Raw genomic sequence first — 20,901 nt, forward strand, 5'->3', positions numbered from 1 at the left:
GTCCAGAAGCAGGAGCAGTAATACTGGGGTCAATTCAAACCATGACCAGCCAATATAATGTTAAAAACTTCAGCCCACTTCTAAACTGAATCATGGAAGTGCAGAGCGGTTTGGGTTGGAAGGGACTTAAAGATCATCAGTTCTGAGTGATTAATTACTTTCAATATAATTACAACCTCAATAACATGATTTAACACAATTTTGGTGTGAAAATAAACTTGGAGAGAGAAGCTGGAAAGATTGTAAGGCTATCTTGTGCTTCTGAGTAGAGTTTTTTTCAGTCTCCATCAAAAGCACTTGAGTTTTCAAGTGAATTGTGATCCCAGTTGCAATTAAATCTTCTAAATGAGAACCATAGTGCATCTATGTGTGTTTTTAATAGTTAAAAAAGGATGCCATTATATTTGAGTTGAATTAAAGTCATGATATTCTTTTAAAACATGCAACTTATTCAAGTTCCTTTTATTAAGGGAAAAGAGATTCTCATCTTTTTTTTTTTTTTTTCAGACAGTGAAACACACAAATCACAATGCATTTGGAAAAAACACTGTAGTCTTGATTGCAAACATTCTCATTAAAACAACTCTCTGGCTGAGGGCCTTTATTTAGAAGAGAAAATTTGCTTAACAGGGTTGTTAGAGGCAATGTCTGTTGCATGCAAACATTGACTCTTTTACAGTTGAATTATATGTGGTTGTAAACATCATAACACTAGGAAACAAATCATTTTAATATGCTTTTAATATAATCAAGATAGTAAAGACCTTCTTAACAGAATCTGGTTTATTCCAGAATAAGAATATTTACATTCGAGTAATTTCTAATTGTACATTAATAATGAATAATTATTGTAAGGAAAACAGTATGTCCATGTACTCAGCACTCCTGCAGTTTTAGTTCTAAGTCAGGAATCTATAATCCTGAAAAATAAGATAGAGCATTAACTGTTGATATAACACTAAGTTGGATACAACATTTAAAAGTGATGGCAGTATAAAATAGGTTAGATAAGAGAGCATTATAGTTTTGGTCTACAATTTTACATCTCTCCAAATAGTTGCAGGCACTGAAATGAAATTCTGAAGTTTGCACTCAGTTTCAGTGTGAGTTTTTTTATCTTCATAAGATTAGGGAATTACCTTCAGGATGTCAGTTTAGTTCTCAGCATTCATTTGACAGGTAGCTGACTCAGTTCTTTCTTAGATTTACTTATCATCATAAGTACTTTCCAAATTGTTTGCAAACATGGAATATTTTCCATTTCTTGCTGCCTGAAACACCTCTGTGCTCTCTGTTCTGGGAACTGAATACCTCCAGCTTCTGTTCACTTCATCTGAATGTAAGTGTATTTAACACATCTGGGAGAAGCTTGTGGGTGAAAATCTAAGTCGATTACACAGTTAAAGGCTTTTTGAGACAACTTCTCAACAAAAATATTATGTTCTATTTGGCTAAAAAATTAAATAATTTACACGTAGATCATGATTAAAAGCATTAAATAAATACCTCCTTAGCGAAAATCCACTGATCTCCTTCCGTTACGTGGCTGAAAGACAAATATTCAGTAAGTTATGTATTCGATAAAATGGACAGAATTTAGTAACAAAGCCCCAGACAACTTGGTGTGTATAGAAGTTGGTGAATTTCTCAGTAGTGTCATTGTGATTATTATCCAAGACAGACCTAAGATAAATTATTGTTTAATCTATAGCTACCTCTGGAGGAGAATTATACACTAAAACTGACTGCATATCATTTGAAGAACAAATTGTCTATCTTGTCTATCTACGATTTTATGAGAAGAAAGCCATAAGAAGTCACTTCAAGAGTTCATTAATCCTTATTATTTTTGCACTTTCATAAAAAGTGCTTTCTGATTGTTGTTATTATTGCATTATAAGTGTTTGTTGCTATTAACAAAAAAATACATGCCACTCTCAGTCATTTTCTTTTTAGACTGTATTCTTTGGTATAGACAAGGACTTTCTCCCTTTTCACCATGGTGTTTTTCAGAAATATTTTGCACTAATGAGGGACTTGATACATCTTCTACAAAAACTGATAAAAAATTTCTCCCTGGGCTTAATAAGGATTTGTCTTTTACACTGGAAGCATGAATGCACCAATGTTAATGTTACCCATAACTTTGGCCTATCATAACAACTCTAAGGATCCAAGCCTGATACATAAGAAATGTAACTATACAAATCAGTGGTCTTTTCATTAGAATTATAGAATAATTTAGGTTGTAAAAAGATCTTTAAGATTATCCCTAGAATAGAGTACAACCCTAGCAACATTTTTATTTAAAGCCATTAGCCGCTTTCTTATTTAAGTAGAAATACTAACCAAAATCAAGAGAACTATTCAAATGTCTGACTTGCCACCTTCTCAGTTTTGCTGAAGTGAAGCAAAAAGGCTCTGTGGCATAAAAGCTGAACACAGTAGATTCAGTCTCGTGAGAATTTCTGTATCTAGTCTCTTACTGGTCAAAAAAGAAGGAAAATGGCAAGGTCAAACCTAGCACAGTGTGTAAACATGGAATCATATTTATATAGTGTCCAAACACACCCTGTTGAACAATGCTTTACAAAGATTTTCCAAGATGCCATATTTTCTAGAACTTCCTCTGACAAATAGATATGAAAAAACCAATGACCTCTTAAGGCATAGAATGGTATCATGTATACACAAACCTAGGAATGTGATTTTGAAAAACATCCTACAATGCCTTTATTTTAATACAAGGAAATGTCGGGAGCAGACCTGGAGGTGTCCTGTAGGGTGGAATGCTCTTACTGAAAAAACTATCCTCAATCATAGTAATTCTTTCTGTAATTCAGTTATTTATCTACTTTGTTTTGTTTTGTGGGCTTTTTTGGTAACTCTCACCACAAAACAAAAAGAAAAAAAATCAAACCAACCATACCCTGTAGACAAAGTGGCCTCTTCTTTGAATCACTTCAGGTCCTTGAAGTTCTTCCTGAAAAAAAAAAAGTATTTTAAATTATATCTACAGCTGTAAATTAATTCATACAGAGAGGTTGTTTATGTATATATAAAAAATATTTCTTCAGTACTACACACAGTCTTACTCCTTAAATGCTTTATGTTCATTTCTCCATGTCAGTAACACAAAGTTTACGTTGTCATGTAGGAATAGCAGAGAACATATGGAGCCAAATTCCACCTGAAGTTTTAGATCAGCTCAGATTGCTTTTGAATGGTACTGAAATGATGAACAGCCTTTGCCTCTGATTTTTTCAAGGTTCATTACCCAGGCACAAGAAGAGTGTCTTCATGATAGCAGAGTCTCTACAGATAAAGTTGGTTTTTGCATCTTGCAGAGGACAACAATACATAGTTTAATTATCAGAAATACTTGGGCTGCTCCCAGGAACCAGACCCCAGACTGTTCCCAAAGATGTACCATACCCACCCCTCTCACATTAACTCCCAAAGAGCAGTGCTTATGATAGTCTATCCTGTCCATGCTGCACACAGGGTGAAACAGCTGCCTAGTGATCCATATGGCAAGGAGGGTAACAAATGATGAAGAAAACAGAAATTCCACTTAAACATAACAAGTACAAAGCATGAAGTATCCTGTTGCTTTAATGAGACCTTCATGATTAGAGAACACATAAGTTTAACCACAGTGTTTTATTTGCTTCAGTTGGTACCAGAGTGATGTGTCAGTCCTGCAGGTGGGGAGACAGTAAATTTGAGAAACAAAATAATCTCAGTGTTATGCTTACCAAAACATAAAATGAAGATGGCTTTTATTTAGCAATGAGGGTATTTCTTAACTAAAATCTGGGGTGCTCTGATCTCTTGGGTAAAATACCGTAAGGTGAAGTGTCAGAGGAAGGAATCACACCATGAAGGAATCACTCTATTCTAATGCTGTAAGAATTGTGTAAAACTGGATGACTGCCATCATTTCCAAACTACAGAAGTAGATTCAATCTAGAGAAGTTTTCAAAGAAAGTAGAGTTTAAACCATACATAATTTTTGAGTCTTGATTTTAATTCTGACTTCAGTTCATCACATATAGGATTATATTCAGTTTCTTGCCGTACGTAAAACATCAGTATGATTTTTATTTCTATTGTTCTTCTCATGCTACCATTATCTGTGTTTGAAACACCCATCTTGTATTTATAATCGGATGACTACTTTAATTTTTTATATTTCAAAAGGGCAAAAATTTTCCATACGTTGCCATTTGACCCTTACAGTATTCATATGTAATTTTTTCTACTTTTTCTATTCAGTGTGTGAACAAAACTGAAAGCAGACACGAAATAGGCAGCTGCTGCAAGATTAAGAAATTCATCCAGAACATAAAAGGAATAAAGAGTGCAATTACTAGTGAGAAATTGTGATATATGTCAATGTTATTTTCCTCTTACAACCAGACACTTCTTAAGTTTACATGTTCTTGTTTGAGTTCATGCCAGAAGTTTGGTAATAGAAAACAGCTGAAGCTAAGAATCTGTCATTTTTGTAACACTCGCCTTCTAAACTTCTAAGGGTTTGGAAATGTTAAAAATAATTAAAAAAAAAAACCTGCCATAATAAATATACAAGTTTATTCACAAACCTGCATGTATATATGTATACAGAAAAACAGGTATTCGTGAAGATGTACGATTACTTAAAGCTTTATTTTAATGCCTGCCCTTTAGAAGGTATTTTGCTCAGTCTCTTATATTGACTAGCCAAGAAAATCCTCAAGTCTTCTTTCTTAGATCATATCCTACCATGAAGGCTGTAGCTCAAGAGGAATCAAGGCTGTGAAAAAAATCTGGTGTTGTTTAAAACTGGGGAGAAAGAATTAATTTAATTGAGCATGTTTCCTCCTTCACCCATCCACATTTCAATTCCTTACCTAACAGGGAGAGAGGTGGATGTGTTTATGTACAGCAGGTTCTGTTTTCCTTCCCAATATGAGGAAGAAAAAAGATCAGCAGCAAAATAACCCTTCCTGAAGCACATTCTGTGACATCAAGATTTGGGTAGTCCAACCAAAATACATAAACAGAAACGTCTACAAGGGTATTTTTGGAAAAGCTAATGAATCACAAAGTGTGAGAACATAAGCATGCAGAGTTTAAGTTTACATACGTCCAGTTTGTATCTCTTCAGTCTTCTCTCATTAAGCTGAGGAACGAGTTGCAGTAAAGGATGCAGGACAGACGACTGAGAGGACACGAACACACACATGAGCAACAGTGAAATTTGGCCCTTATGATGCAAAGAAAAGTCTCTTTCTGCAGTACTGGCTCATGGACCAAACATGCACCAAAAGTGGACTGTGAACACTGACAAACTTATTAATTGTAAAACTTATCTTTTTAACATTTTGACTTGACAACAAACAGGCATCAACATTTATATTTACACTACACAGAGTGATGGAGGGAAAAGCTATGTATCCTCACCTTTACTAACTGAAAGTTCAGAACCATTTACAGACTCCTGGAATTATTCAAACTTTGATCAGTCTCTATGAGTGGTACTGAGAATATTTCCATACAGTATTCCTACTAACAGTTCTACAGTTTTCCACTATGGAAGTTAGCAGCTTCAACCTCTGTTGTACTGAAAAGTTCGTTTTACTTTAAAATAAATGGCAAGCAAAAAAAATCTGATTTTTTGATAAAGAATAGTGTACCGTAGAAATCCATTTTCAAGGGACATTTGTAACCATGGCACTGGTCACTCTACCTAAGCTCCGATCAGGAAATTCCTTGTGTCCAACAAGACTTAAAGCTTGCAGACAGCCTAATTATGCACAGTGGCACTGAATACAGCCTAAGTGTTCACCCTGGAAAAGTGCAGCTATGTGGGATTTTGGAGAGAGGTCCACAGAAAGAAATAAAATATAAAATACCTGTGTTCCATTAACCAATTTAAACCTTCAACTGGTATAAATGCATTTATTAAAAAACAACACATTTTTGCTACAATACTTCTTAGAAAAGTAAGGAAATTAGGAGAATTGTAATATATGGAGTAAACAGAGTTACCAAAGTGTTATTGTACTTAATAGGAAAAAAGAACTTTCTCTGTAGCCAATTTTTTGCTGTCTAGCTAAGGTAGGCAATATAGCATCATAATACATTAAAAAAGTGGGAGTCTGATGTGATTGAAGTAGTTAATGGACAGCCCAGCTGTTCACTTGGGCTCTGTCTTGCAGCCAGTGGAGAGAGCTTATAAAGCTGAGGCATGATGGATCTCACCTAAGCTAGTATCTCTAAGAATGGCTAGAAAATAGTCACCTGAACAGCTAAACCAAAAGAAGTGAGAGAGCAGTAATCTCTGGGGGCAGCGGCAAAGGTACTCAGGATGGTGGTGCAGTGGGATGCAGTAATCTTTTAAGCAGGAGCAGTAGCATAAATAGCTCATTTCAGTGTGCCCTAATTACCATTAAAGCCTCCAAAGCAGCTGTAACATGAAAACATTGGTGCCAATATGAGCAATATCCCTTTCTAGGAAATACAACACATATTTCTGGAGAAATGTAAAGAACAAGGCAAAAAAATGGACATTGGCATGTAAGAATGATTGTTAAGAAACAAGGAAATATGAATATGTTTAACTCTCTCAAAAATCTATGGTGCATAGAGGTACGTGGATAACAGAGCATGTTTGCACTTCAAAAGTGAGAATGGATCGCATACTTGGCTTGATGGTTTATGAGAATGCTTCTTGCACAACAATTCTTGGCCATGGTTTAAATTATATTTTTCATTTAAAATATAATCCAAAGTCTAAGTAAGACTTAAATACTGTTTTGCCAGCTACGTATTTATGACATGCAAATGAATGAATACAGTTTAATTAATAATTAATAAAAATGCTTCAAGAGTATCTAATAGTTATGGTCATGTTCTCAGGTTCTGTAAGTCCACATTGTTTCACTGCATGTGCTATGTTCCAATACCCCAAAAAAGTATTTGATCTCATTCTTAAAATTTGAAATAGCAAGATTAAAATTCAGTTGGGATTCCATGAATGTTTGGTTGAGTTTGCTAGATCATTTTTTCCACACCTCTGCAACGCAGATCATCCTGTCCTATATTATTAAAACACCTTCTGTATTGTAAACATGCAACTCCCAGTCCTGAACTTGCTGTACAGTTGGAGAGACTACTGGAGAAAGGAATATTGCCTTGGTTTTATATACAAGCACACATGTACTCACTCATAAGGAGGTGCTGTGCCACTTACCATGATGTCTGAGTTCCCCGAGTCATGAGTCTTAGAATAATGAAATAAGAACTGTTTGAAAAAATTAAAGGTGGGGTTTTACTACAAAACAGGGCAAGAGTTTTATGATTTTCTTGCCTGTTTTTTAGTGTGATTGTAGGACATATATAGACATCTTACCCTTTTGGTGTTGTCTTTCTCATCTAAACCCTGTGGGAATAATAGTTGGTAGAAAGGCTTTTATTCATTAAAATAAAAAGAACAGTAGATAATTTTGATTACATACATAATCTTTTCAGCACTAAGTTGAAATATCCTTTCTCCTTGGCAGATGCATTATATGTCTTTGCTTATCAACCTAACTAATAATTTCAAACTCTGTAGAAGCATTGATTACTAGATGCCCTAGAAGAGTTAGATGTGTTTAGCAGATACTTTGTTGTTCATCTCCAGACCCTCCTAAGTAAATTTCTTTGTCTCTTGCTGATTCATAGTTTTTCTAATCTAGAGTAATAAAAACACCTTACACCTTGTACCCAACCTGGAGATAATTTTCCAAACATTGATGTATCCCTGTTGTCTTTACAAGGTGTTACATTCTGGCACATGGCATTTCAGAGTAAAAACTGATAGAAGTACTTCCAGTGCTGAATGACACTTTGAATTCTGGGTCCTCAGAATTCATTGTAAACAATGGCACAGTGAGAGATCAGGCTTCAAAAATGCTAAGCAGTCTTTTGTGTGTGTTACCTGTGGTTTCTGGAGAAATTCCATGACCAAAAAACAAAGTTCTTCCACTATACTGGACACCTAGTGCAAAGAAAACAGGAACCCAGGTATTACACTTCCAATTCTACTGCATATAACAAACAATATCAAAATAGTAGAGTTACCTCTGCCTGACTCACCTGAGGCTGAGAATCTGTGGACAGGTATGCAGAACATGCATCATCTATCTGTAAGAGTTCAGACAGGTTTTTGAGGAAGTCAGAGTAATAAAAACAAGTGAAATATGCATATTTTCAGAAGAAGGTAAGTGCAGCTAATGGCATGGCAAGCTTGCCTACTGTAAGGCATCCTTATAGGTCTATTCATCAAATACTTTACATTCAAAGGGGGAAACGGCCTTAACCACATTAAAAAAAAAAAAAAACCAAAAACAACAAACTTATACTTGCTTGACTTGAACAAACATACATATCTGTGACTTTATTCCGTACCCACCACACACCCCTCTTAACTGCAAACTTCTCAGATTAAGTCATGTTTTAAGTTATGATTGTAAGCATCTGGGGCATGAACTATGAACTTGAATCTCTTCTGCAATATCTTTGAATTATACAAAACTGTGAAGAAAATGACAAAACTAAGGCAAGGGATTCAAGGATCAATCCTCCAACACAACTCTTTCAACTGGATTATGGCATGCCTACAGGCATATGACACATGCATCCCTTGAGTGATTATGATATGTGCTGGCACATCTTATGCACACCAGTCAATTCATGCCAGAAGTTTCCTAAACACTGTGTGAAACACCACTGCTGTTTGTCTTCACCAGTCTTCTCAGAGATGTTTTCATTCAGTGCTGTCATGATCTTGTCTCGGAACAAGTACGGAACAAGTGATTCCTACCCATCCTCTCCCTACAGTTCATAACCTTGTATTAATTACATCCTCCTTCTGTCTCTTTTCCAAGATGAAAGAATAATGTAATACTGACTAATTTTTAGTGGATCTATTAATAGAGAAGAAATAAGAAATGGAATAAAAGGTATTTGAGTTCAGAGAAATAACATTACCAGTGCTGAAAGCTCTGGGTATTCTGTGAGGAAATGTCTCCAGCACTGCAACTGAAGTTGCACAGTTTAATAAAGAGGCAAACTACAATTTTATTAAATAACTTTAGAGTTGTATCAATAGTAACTTCCATCAGTATATGCTTTTTTTTTCCATGTAATATTTGGTAATGTTAGATGAAAGAAAACCAACCTTTGCCACTCATGTTGTTCACAGGCTGCATAAAAATCATAGTGGTTTTTTTGCATTTTTTTGATAGAGCAGGCAATGCAATTGTTCTTGCAAATTTTTATAGATAAAAAGCCCTAAGTGACACACATTAGCAATGAAAATATTAAAGGAAAAAAAGAAAAAAAAATAATGCTTATCTGAGCACTTCATGACAGGAGATGATTCATTTCTCCAGAGACAATCTAAGAGAAAGCATTAGCAGACATAGTGGGAAAACTAATAGCTCACAGGAATCCCTTTTCAAAGAGGTATTGCTGGTAACACATCCTCTCCGTTCTCTTTTTCCTTCATCTTGCATGTGCTTGAGTGTATTAGTTCAGCTTCACTGCTTTCAGAGTGAGAAAGTATAGAGGAAAAAGTCAGCAATGAATGAGATAAAATAAAGCTGTAGTAATTTTGGAAGCTTATGTTTAAAAAAGCACTGTTTCCTCTTGGGGATTGTTTGGGTTTGGGTTGTATTTGTTTATTTACTTGAACTGAAAACTACCATAATTTCGTAGCAGAACAAGCCAGGGACTTTGTGTTCAACACAATGGTATCTTTCAGCTGAAACCTTCGCAGACAAAGCAAGGGCTGGGGAAAAGCCACAATTTCTGTTAATTCTTTTTTAAAAATTAATAGTTTCTATCTTTTATGCATCTTCTCCAAAATTTTCTCTCCTGTCTCAGAAATGTGGCCTGAGGGTAGAAGACTGCAAGTTGCTTGGGGTTGGTTAAATAACATAAAGAAACACAAGGAAGAAAGAGACAAGTAAAGAAACAAAATACTTAGTTACAAAATTCTCAAATTTATAAACTCAGAGCCATTCCTGGAACATACTAGGTTTATTTAGAAGCAGGGCTTCTCTTGAATGATCCACTACTAAAGTAGCAAAGAGGGAAGAAATATTATTTGCACTTTATGAAACCCGGGTGAACTAGTATGAGTAATTAGGTTGATGTAGGGTATATAACTATATATCTAATTCTCTTTCTTTAGATCCTTTCCATTCCAGCATAATTCTAGTTCTAATGGTAAGTTTTATATTGCTTCTATTACAAAGTTTTACAAATCTAGTATCTTATGCATACCGTTTTCTTCATTTACATCAACAGGACCTTTGTCTTGGTTTCCAGTCACCATAGGGACAAATCCTACAGCTAGCAAATCTTATCAAGACATGCAGAAATGTATAAAACAGCTTTCTAAATCCAGAATGTAAATAACTCATTTTCAAAAACTCCTTATAGTCATCAGGATCTTACTTCCCAAGAAACCATTTTTTCCCGGATGATAAACATCTCTCGGGCTCATCCAAGTGCCAGTCTGGAATAGGTTAGGTTTTGAGTCACTATGTCCAATATGAACTGTGGGGAGATGACAGTAAGCAGAATGTCTCCAGTAATGGTCTCAATCAGAAGAAATTTACTCTCTGCACCTGGCCCCCTGATGAGTCACTGATTTTCCAATGTTATCAAAAGCTACTAAATTAAATGTCAACACAATACTTGACAGTTGCAGTAAGTCCAGGGCACGGAAGTTGCAGGATAAACCCTCTCCACATGTTATGCCCTGCCACTCCATCTGTTCCAAAAGGGCAGGGAAGAGTCTGTGTTAACACATGCGTCACACTCCAGAGTCAAAACAAACGTTCATTTCAGAGATGAGAGTAGAAGTTATGATACCAATCAGTAGCCAAATGTTAGAGGGGCTAATTGACACAGTACATTGTCCTTTGCCTAGTAAATTGAGAGGCTAGGATAGGATTGAATAGTGTCCCAGCCTTGTGTGCAGAACAGAGGATGCAAGAAGCAAGACTGGATGAGTTGAAATAATTCCTGAGTTTCATGTACAGACTAGAAAACTATCATATAGGAGGGGCACCTGTGATGCTTCCAGGGACAGTGTCTGCCTGGTCATTGACAGTTATCAAACACAGCTCTCCATTGAGACAAGACAATCTCTTCTCAGAATGACATTTCAACACTTAGTTCCAACATCCTCCTGAAGCAACAGTTCAGAATATCTGGAAAATTAGATGTTTCACCTCTTTGCTGATGCCAGGATAGGAGACATGCAGGAAGACATACTGGAAGAAAACACAGCTGAACAGAGAGTATTTCTTTGTGCAAGAGAAATTCTGGATAGTGAGGTGGAACTGTAGCAAGGATGGGCACAGAAGAAATGGGAGATGATGGCAGATGATGCTTACCTCTTTCAACAGCTGCAAATCCTCATCTGATTCAAGTGCTTGGGATGGCATTGGTGCACCTGTAAGCACAAACTGTGCTTAGCAATGCTGTACAGCAGAGGTCATTTGTCTAAGTGCCCCATGTCAGCCATGCCTAGCACAACTATTAACTGCAAAGTCCAAGAGCTGCTTGGTCCAAGGAGGCCTGTGACCCTGGGTGCTCTATGGTTTGTCCAGTAGTTTTTGCTTGCTCTGTTTCAGCAACACAGCAGGATGCTTTTCCACAAGTTTACAGCAGATATGGACATTCACATGTCTAAGCAATAAACAGTGTAGAAGTTACTTAGGTCTCACTGAGACCTGCTCAGAAAATCACATTCCAGTTCCTACAACTTCCAGCTTTCTGAGACCTCTGCTCACCTCCAGTGCATGCAGTGGGACTTGAGGATCTGGACTCTACTTCTTGCCTTCTTATATGCTACAGCTGCAGAATTGAACCTGCACTATGTGATGCATGATTGCATATAAATAGTGCCCATGATATGAACATGTTGTTTTGAGAAGGTGATAGACAGTACAAGTGTAAATGGATTTTTTCCTCTGTCTTGCACGTGTGATGTGGAAAAGCTTGCCTCTCAGTAGATTAAATGTGTTCTTAATTGCATAATGATGCAGTGAAGCTGTGTTTAACCTGGGGCAACTCCTTTCTCTGTCTCTACCCACCCAGGCAGCAGACATGGACGTTACTGTCCCAGGGTCCCTTCCAGCTCAATGTCCAGAATATCCCTCTTACCACATTGCTACTTTACTTGGAAGTGTATTTCTGATAGCACTGTATTGTTAGAGTCTCTGTAAGTAACAGAACTGAGCATCACTGCACTGTGAGTACATCAGACACTACACAATGGTATCAGCGAGGGGATGCGCTGTAACTCCCATGGGAGGGAAACTGGTGCTAGACCTCTAGACCTAGCTAGAATGTCCAGTGAGCAAAAGGGATGGATTTCAAAACCATGTTTTTGTACTGGCACGGACCTAAGGTGACTAATTAGTATGAATGCTTGCTTTGCCCACCAAAAAAACTAGAGGGGCTCATAATTTTAACTGTATAGAAGTGGGATTTTTAAAAAAATCTCTGAGTTGTTCACATAAAAAGGAAACTGATTTCCAATTATTTGTTTAATTTCAAAGAAAAATGCCAAAGAAACTAAAGGTGCTATGGTTGTCTTATATTGTCTTCTGCTCTTAAATTAGTGTATTCAAACTGGAGTACCACCTGGGATTAGTACCCTAAGGAGTGGAACAGGGCAGCACTTCAAATTAACACACTTTCCCCATCAAAGCATTGCCTGCCTATTTCTGAACACTGCTTCCACCATTGACTGGTTCCCAAGGCCTTTCAAGGAGACCTAAAAAAATTCATTAGCATGAATTAGTAAACCTTAGGGCAACAAGCAGGAAAGTCTGAATATTATAACTTTCTCCTCTTCTTTTTTGCCTGTAGCATAAACTTCTGGACAGAGAAGATAAATTATTTTACCCACCCCTCACTTTCCTTCACCCTCCTCTACATATTTAGAAATTTTTATTTCATGTGCACCTAGGACTGTGTTCCTCCAAAGACTGAGCAGTGTTTCTCCATCACCCCACCCAGAACAGGGCTGCAGTACCTACAGGACTTCATTCATTTACAAAACAGCACACACAGTGAAACGTTAAGGTTTTTTGTAACATGCAAAAAATAAACATAGGGGGAAGGGGGAAAAAAAAAAAAAGAAGGCAAGAGAGAGGTGAGAGTGAGAGGAGAGAGTGGAGAGAGAGGAGAGAAAGAAAGCATGTGCTGTTGAAGAAAAGAGTCCTGTTTAAAGGGAACATGGAGGAGGAAATCCTTCTGCAAAATCAACACTGTCCACAGCACATTTGCTCTCCTATCCTTCAATTCTGCCATCTTCAAGAAATTCAACATCTTTCAAGGCAGTAGAATGCCAGATGCACAGCCTGGGACTCACTTCTTACATCTTCCCTCCCCTCTACTGCATCCCTAAAGAAGCTCCTGGCAATAATTTGTGTAAGAACAGTGATGAAATACGGTGTGCCACTGCCCTCCATTGCACTCCTCTTCCTTCCCTCCCCTCTTCCACATCTTCAGAGCTTATTTTTAACATAATATTAAGTATGCTGCAATTAGACTTCTTTGGTTATTGATATTAAAAAACCACAACAAAGCAAAGAACAAAGAACAAAAACTCACAACTAAAGCAAATCACACAAATATAACACAAAATATAAATAGTCCTTGCGTAGCATTTTGTAACACTACTTTACAAGGTGTAAGCAGCTAATCTATCTGAGGTGGGAAAACAGAATAGAAAAGAGTATAGTTTGTTAAACAGTCCCTTAGATATTTCACAAGAGCCCTCTGCTACAAAAATAGCAACTTTCAGGATTTCTACAGGTTGGAATGAGTGCCAGAGGGTCCTAATTTGTCCTCGGATTTTGTGATATATATTGTTTCATGACTTTTCTTACCTTTTTTAAATGAGAGTACATGATACTTAAAATTAAATCTCTTTTTACAAAAGCCTACTCCCCAAGTTGTTGGAGTGTTTTGCCAGGACAGAGCAATCCTACCGGGAAACGGGAAGAAGCCCCCCCAGGCTAATCCCCGAAACCGTGCCCAGCAGCTCCAGCCCCGCCGCCGGCTCGCAGGGCTGCGGGCACCCTGATCCCGCATGGCGTGCACAGCTGGCGGCGCAGGAAGGCACTGCCAGCGGGGTGATCCTCACCTCTGCAAGCAGAAATCGAGGAAGCGAGGAGGACGACGAGGAGAAGTAGCGGGGACCCGGGCGGCGCCGCGCCGTCTCCTCCCTTCCTCAGGCCGCGCCCGGGGGCGGCGGCGGGGGGCTGCTGGTGGCAGAGGTGTCCCATGTCGGCGGAGCTCCCGGTGTCGCCGCTCTGCCAGCTGCTCTGCTGGGCATGTCCTCGCTCCCTGCCGCAACTTTTTAAATACCCCCGACACGTGGACGAGCCCCAGCCTGTCTCGGGAGGGCTGCCCCGCTCGCCCCGGGGGCCGGGGCTGGTGACTCAGCCCGCTCCGCCCCGGCGCTGGGCCGCTGGAACCCGTGCTGGAAAGGCGGGTACCCTGCTTGGCACAGAGGCGAGGCGCTGGCCGGGCTCCAGGCCCTTTATCAAACTCCATCCTTAAAAAAAAATTTAATAAATAAATAAATAAATAAATTTAAAAAAAGAAAAATCCGTGTTTTAATCCCCCAGAGCCCTGCAGGAGCCGCGGTGGCTGGCGCGGAAGGTACTGCTCCTTCCCTGCCGTGGATGTTCGGAGGAAAGAAAGGAGGGAGGCAAAAGGGGATCTTCAGACACCGTCCCAGCCCGGTGTACGGGGGAGAAGAGGCGTGATTTCAAATGGGTAAATCGGACCCACTAGCTGATTTTACCCCAACTAGCTGAACGTGGGAGTGAATCCCGTGCAGGTTGCATGTGGGAGAAACCGCCGGTGGCTCTGGGGATGCGGGGCTCTGGGGACGGGCACCCCTCTGCCTTGGCACCGCCGAGTGGGCACTGAAATTTCTGAAGACTCCCCGACTGCAGGCGTGTGACTGCCTCCTGACTTTTTCTGTACCTTAAATACACACACAATGCCACACCATGAAACAGAGCCCAGCGACATGGTAATATTTAGCGATTAAAATCCTAATAATGTGCTTAGCAAGGTATTTTACTTTTAATACTGCTACAGACCTTGGTCTCAGTTGTTATTTATGTCTGTAGATAATGAAAGCATTATATGACAGTCAAAAGTACAGAGACTCCAAATCTGTTATGGCACTTGGGCAGTTCAGTTCAGCCATCCCTGGAGCACAGCAAGGTCTGGCTTACCCAGGTCTGCCGTTCCTGCTGCCATCAGGTACAACAAACGATGATCGCCACTGCCAAGAGTGAACAAGATGCTCAGGCTAGTGCTGACCTGCTCCTCACACCGAGCCCAGCGGCAAGGTCTGACTTTGGAGTATGAGGAATGTCCGACTGTCTCTGCTTTCTCACCATTTGCTCCAGGAAGATCTTGCACGGCTGAGATGCTGCTCCAGTGCTACAGAGATGGTTTCAGGACAGGAGATCCCAGCTTAGAGTCTATCTTTGTGTTTTGTTTTCCGTTCTTTTTCCATTCACTCGTATTTTTTTTGCTTGCTTGCTTTTTTTCTGTCAAAGGAAATTAGTGCATCACAGTCCAGCAATAATAGTGCAAAAGTAGAGATTGTCATTTTCCAAAACAACTTGCAGTTCTTTTTTACCATTTCCATGGGTTTTGACTGGGATCTAAATAGTATCTGGTGGAGTAAATCTGCCTGACAAGAGCAGTGGCTGTTATTGTGAAACAAAACAAAACTTTGATTTATAGCTGTGGTGTTGGTATCTGCTCTTTGCCTTCTTCTTTATCAGTTGCATGTGAAATAAAGTGGTCTCTGCCACCCTGGGCACTTTGATAGACCACCAAAATTTCAAAAGCTTTGCCAAGCAGCATGCTAATGTGCTATAAAATTCTTTTAGTAATAGAAGCATCTTGTCTATCGGATTCAGTAGCAATGCATTCCTTTGTATGTCTAGGGACAGAGCTAATCCTCGTGTCAAGCACCTAAATTGAAGAAGTCTGTATTTTTTATGGATGATTGCATTTATATCTACCTAATTAAAAGAGGTTTTTAAAAACAGTCTTAATTGAGGGATTGCATTTAGTTCTGTTTTTTTGTAATAAAAGCAGAACACATTTATTTGAAGAAATTATCATAAATGGGGAGTCATCAGTGCTGAAAGGTATCTCCCTAATCCATCTTGATTCAACTGCATGAATCAGTGTCCCGAGATTTAGCCTAAGGAAAGATTTAATTTGTTATGAATTTTAATTATTAGACTCTCATTAAATATTCAACAGATTGTGAAATAAAATAAATCACAGTCTATTATGATTTGAGCACAGGATACCTGTAAATATTCTGCACCTGTTGAATGGTGCAGAGTGTTTTAAGGATGCTGAAGAAAAGATGAACTAAACTTTGGGTTCAGGTGAAAGGGTTCTGATTAGCCCAGAAGTTGCTTTTTTGCTCAGCGTGTTTTAGTACTGCAAACTGAAAAATTTTGCTGAGCCCACTTGCACAAAAGCATATCAGGAGGTGTTGAAGACGATTAGAAAAAAATTCTGAGTAGAAAATTTCTGGTCTTCCATTTACCATTTTAAAAGCTCCTTATATTTCTCCCTTGCTTGGATTTGTATTCCTTCATAATCCTTCATCTGAAATGTGAATTTTGTTTTCAGCAGATTCCTTCTAATGGGCAAAAAGAGTAGCCATTACACATTCAATCCTATTTGTGCCGTGAGTTACAGTGTCTGAATCCTAACAGGCTACACTCTTCCAGTACTTCCAACCCAGTATGAACTCCATTTCATTTTAAGCTATGCCTTTTTACTAAAAGCATAGTGTAATTTTTCATTTCCTGATACATAGGTAAGGTAAACTGATTTGGGCATAGTTATAATCCTCCTTGTAATATACTAGAAAAAACAATATGACTTCTAACAAAAACGTACATTTGCACTAAGCTCAGACGATATATTATACCAAGATAATATTTCTACTGAAATTGCTGCAAATTTTGACAGACCAAGTTCACCAAGCTTGAATCTGAGTTTATAGGAAGCTTGTATGGTTTATGACAGTCATCTTTATTCAAGGAACTCACTGAAATTCAAGTAAACACTCTTGTAAACAGGAGAAAAAGTACGTCTTTCTCTATTGTATCTGGTTTTGTTTTGTTTAATTGCTTGATGAAATTAATGTTACACTATTGCAGGAACAAAACACAGCCTCATTAAACGAATAGCTTGGAGGATGTTTTGGATGCTGTAATTAGCTTCTTTGAAATATTTATGTTCTTCCTAATGTTGCTTGAATAAATGTTAATTATGGCTAGTGGAAAGGAAATCAAAGAGCTGAGTATGTGAAAACATCATCTTCTCTGTCTCTGCCAAGGCAGGGTCAGGAGGTACGTCACTGAATCCACTCGCTGCACGCACGCACACGCAGCCTGTGAAGAGGTCAATGCATTCTGGTTTTTCTACAACTTTAATTCAATAAAAATTATGAGAAATCATTCCTCCTACATCTGAACACAAGCACTAGAAGTGCTGTTATCCACACTGCATTTCCTTCACCAATATATTCCAAACTTACTGGAGAGTCCTTGAAATGGTTCACTGTACGCAAGCATGCAAATGTGTCTCACAACTTCAGATGAGTCCATTAATAACTTGTTAATCCTTCTGTATAATGGGCAAGTTGTGTATATGGATTTTGTTCTTACTTATGTTCTAGGGAATTAAATTTTGTGTAGGCATATCTCAAAAATTAATTAATGGCTGCTCAGATACTTCAAAGTATTCTATCCTTTTATTACTAATAATGAATAGAAAGTTTGTGTCAGAACAGAAAAAAGATCCATAAAGAGAAGTCACTGGAGTCTCAATTCAAGAATAAGCATCTCTAAATGGGCTCTTATTGCAGTGTTGACCTAACACAAAGAGATAATCACTCAGTAGTAGTCTTTAGGAATGTCTCCCTACAAATAGAAAGCAAACAACAAACCCCAAATCATATTGGGCATGATAGATTCCGTATTTTCTCAAAAAATTCATTTTTTATTTTATCTAAGATGATGCCTCAGCTCTTCCTTTATGAATAAGTAAAGCATAAATGACCCTCTAATGAATTAGACCTTGCCTGAACTACTGGAAATGAGGACAGAAAACCCAGCCCCGCTGCTAAGGGGGACTCCACTAGGGAACAGTGATGGGACTGATTGCAGCAGGTGTTCAGGGCTCTCTTCAAACTTCACAGAATGTTTCGCATAAAAAAATTCCTTGTGTAAAAGAGAGATGACTGAACCATTTAATGACTACAGAAAATTTGATGACAGTAACTAAATTCAGGAAAAACATGATAATCTTTCCCAAATGGTGGCTACCTCTGAATACCCAGAAGAAATGTGTAATTTTATTGACTTGAGTTTATTTTAGAAGTGGAATGGGTCACAGATGATAAACCTTTCTCCACCAAACTCATACCATTTTCTGTATTTTCCACCAGCATTCACCATTTATTCTATACAAACATGGGACTGGAAACAGAAGAAATTATTGTTTTATGAAGTCCTGATGACTGTAAAAAAATATAAATTTTTCTTCAAAGGTTCATAATTATCTACTGTAATTACTATGTAAGAAGTATAGTTGCATAACTTTTTTTAAAGGCTCATCTTCAAGATACTTTCATCTCACTTTTCTCTCCTCAATATCGCTTTCAGAATCTACAGGTTTTCTTAACTGAAAAGACCTTAAGCAAGAAAATAGAGGAGTGAAGGTAGGTGAGTAATAACACTTAGAAAATGTCATTTTCTCTTCTGTAGGATCATCCGCGGACAGCAGGGAGAAGGAATTCTGCTGACCTGAGATATTCCAGAATACGTGGTTTTATTGCAAGGGTCGTGGGTAAAAAGGGCCTTGCCTTCAGCCACCAGCCTCGGCTGAAGGGAAGTCCCAGAGAGAGCGGGAGAATGAACAAGGGGTTAAAAGTTAAGAGAGAAGGGAGAGCCGGGAATAGAGCTATGAGGCATGAGCAGAAAAGGAGCTAAGAGAGGAGCCGGGATAACGGAGGAAGAAGTAAGAGATAAGAGAGGCAAGAGCAGAGTGAAGAGGGCAAGGAATAGAGAGCGAGGTCCTTCTTACAATGCATTATATCTTCTTTTCTGATGAATATTCTAATTTACAGTGGCCAACCAATACAAGACACAAAATCCTATAGAATCTACATATAGCCTATAAGAACTACTACATTACCATACTATGTTATATTTTAAACTCTAAAAGCTACTCTTTTGACTTTTCTGTTTTGCTGCATTGACCTTTGGTTCCTTAGTTAGCAGAAGGGTATCATTCCATCAAAAGGGATTCTTCTTCAGCTAGCTAGGCTATGGTTTGCAGGTTATATAGTAACTAAGACTCGGTATCCTACAACTCAAAGTAAGCTTCCATTTCTATTTCAATTATACGTTTCATATTTTCAGAATCTTTTGCTAAACAATCACATTTATAAGGCCTCTCTGATTCATCTTCCCCAACACTCTTCCACACTCCTGTGAGATGAGTTGGTTTTACAATGGGATCATTTCTCTTATAATGAGAGACAAACTTATATCATGACCTCAAAATGGTTTTGTGTCATTTTTTCACAATATGCACATAAATCTGGCAGAAAGGAAGGAATCCTCAAAATTTGGTTTATAAAGTGCGTATTTTGCCAAAAGTTTTGAGTTGTCATTGGCTTCAGAAAAAAATACATAATCCAGGGCTGAATTTGGTACACTGTCTAAACCCTAGTATTTCACCAAAAGTTTCCTCCCAGTTTCCTAGTGAGACACAACCAATGCCAGCTGCAGGAAATTTCTTTGTATGGATGGAACATGTAAGCACTTGCTTGAAAGTCTGAAGGAAAAGGAAATAATTTGGAAGAATGGACTAAAATCCTCTGAAGCGTCTTCCACTTTGAATTGTTCAGAGATTCTTTTCCCAAACTATGAAGCAATGGGAACCCAGTGGTCTGGTTTTTGTCATGTTTATCTGCTCACTGTCTTCCTAAGACCAGAGCACTTGGGTCATGTCAGATTACTTAGAAATTGTATTTATTAAGAGTGCAGAAAACTGAAGAATAATTCATAAATTTTGTAATGTCAAAATAATCATCAACAAAACCCCAATTCTACCAATCCCTTCATTCTTATCCCCACACCACAAAGCTGCTTTTACTGTGGGTTAATCAGCAAGGCACCTTACTGTGCAGAATATTGTTTCTGTACAGAGCCTGCAACTATTTTTTTTTTTAATTCTACCAATCACCGAATGCAGAAGAATGGCAAAACCCATCAGTAGAGTCTTTGCCCTCACAAGTCAAGAAACTTCTCTTTTCTCAGTTTTAGGGTTTTTTGAGTCTATCATAAGGAGGGTTTTGTAAGGTGTCTTACCTGTCTAATCTGACACACCAGGATCAGACACGCAAACTTTTCAACGGCCTTACAATAATAAACTGCAACTTAGGAATTACTAAAATCTTTTATACACAACACATTCTTTATTATAAATCTTTATTAAATTCCATTAAAAATGGAATAGTTTTCTGTGCAGATTGATCAAATGTATCACTGATCATCAGTCAATCATCCTTGCCCACTCCATCCAGATTTTGCTGAAAACCCTCTCATTATAAATCTTGCTGCTCCTAATACATGATGGGTCACACAGTTACTTCTAGGAAAAATGGAAGGGGACTTTCTTTACAAAAATGCTACTTAGCAGGAAGAAACATTTGCAAACGATGAAAAATAGAGATTATTACTACTGCTATGAGTAGCAGGTCTCGCC

General features: G+C 38.2%; 1 protein-coding gene across 2 annotated transcripts; it reads right to left on the minus strand.

The window, feature by feature from the left end:
• Positions 1-723: 723 nt before the first annotated feature.
• Positions 724-14,482, minus strand: NMU (neuromedin U). 2 transcript variants are annotated; one of them, XM_066184963.1, is made up of 10 exons: positions 14,207-14,482; positions 11,442-11,500; positions 8,128-8,175; positions 7,970-8,029; positions 7,400-7,429; positions 7,241-7,291; positions 5,132-5,206; positions 2,930-2,983; positions 1,507-1,546; positions 724-920 (listed from the first exon to the last, which is right to left on the minus strand). In XM_066184963.1, exons 1-9 carry the CDS (start codon positions 14,346-14,348, stop codon positions 1,511-1,513), a joined length of 555 nt encoding a protein of 184 aa, XP_066041060.1. In that variant the 5' UTR covers positions 14,349-14,482; the 3' UTR covers positions 724-920; positions 1,507-1,510. The 2 variants fall into 2 exon arrangements, with proteins under 2 accessions (XP_066041060.1, XP_066041062.1); XM_066184965.1 differs by lacking the exon at positions 5,132-5,206.
• Between the last annotated feature and the right edge of the window lie 6,419 nt (positions 14,483-20,901).

This window comes from Chamaea fasciata, unplaced genomic scaffold (assembly GCF_029207755.1).
Source record: "Chamaea fasciata isolate MVZ Bird 193981 ecotype frontalis unplaced genomic scaffold, bChaFas1.0.hap1 SCAF_6, whole genome shotgun sequence".
Lineage (NCBI taxonomy): Eukaryota > Metazoa > Chordata > Aves > Passeriformes > Sylviidae > Chamaea > Chamaea fasciata.

Bases quoted from the DNA above. Each gene is read 5' to 3' on its own strand.
- NMU (XM_066184963.1), bottom strand. From the start codon at position 14,348: ATGGGACACCTCTGCCACCAGCAGCCCCCCGCCGCCGCCCCCGGGCGC. The intron at 8,176-11,441 runs GTAAGCATCATC...GAACTCTTACAG, and splicing joins ATTTGCAGCTGTTGAAAGAG to ATAGATGATGCATGTTCTGC. The intron at 8,030-8,127 runs GTGAGTCAGGCA...TCTTTGCACTAG, and splicing joins CCACAGATTCTCAGCCTCAG to GTGTCCAGTATAGTGGAAGA.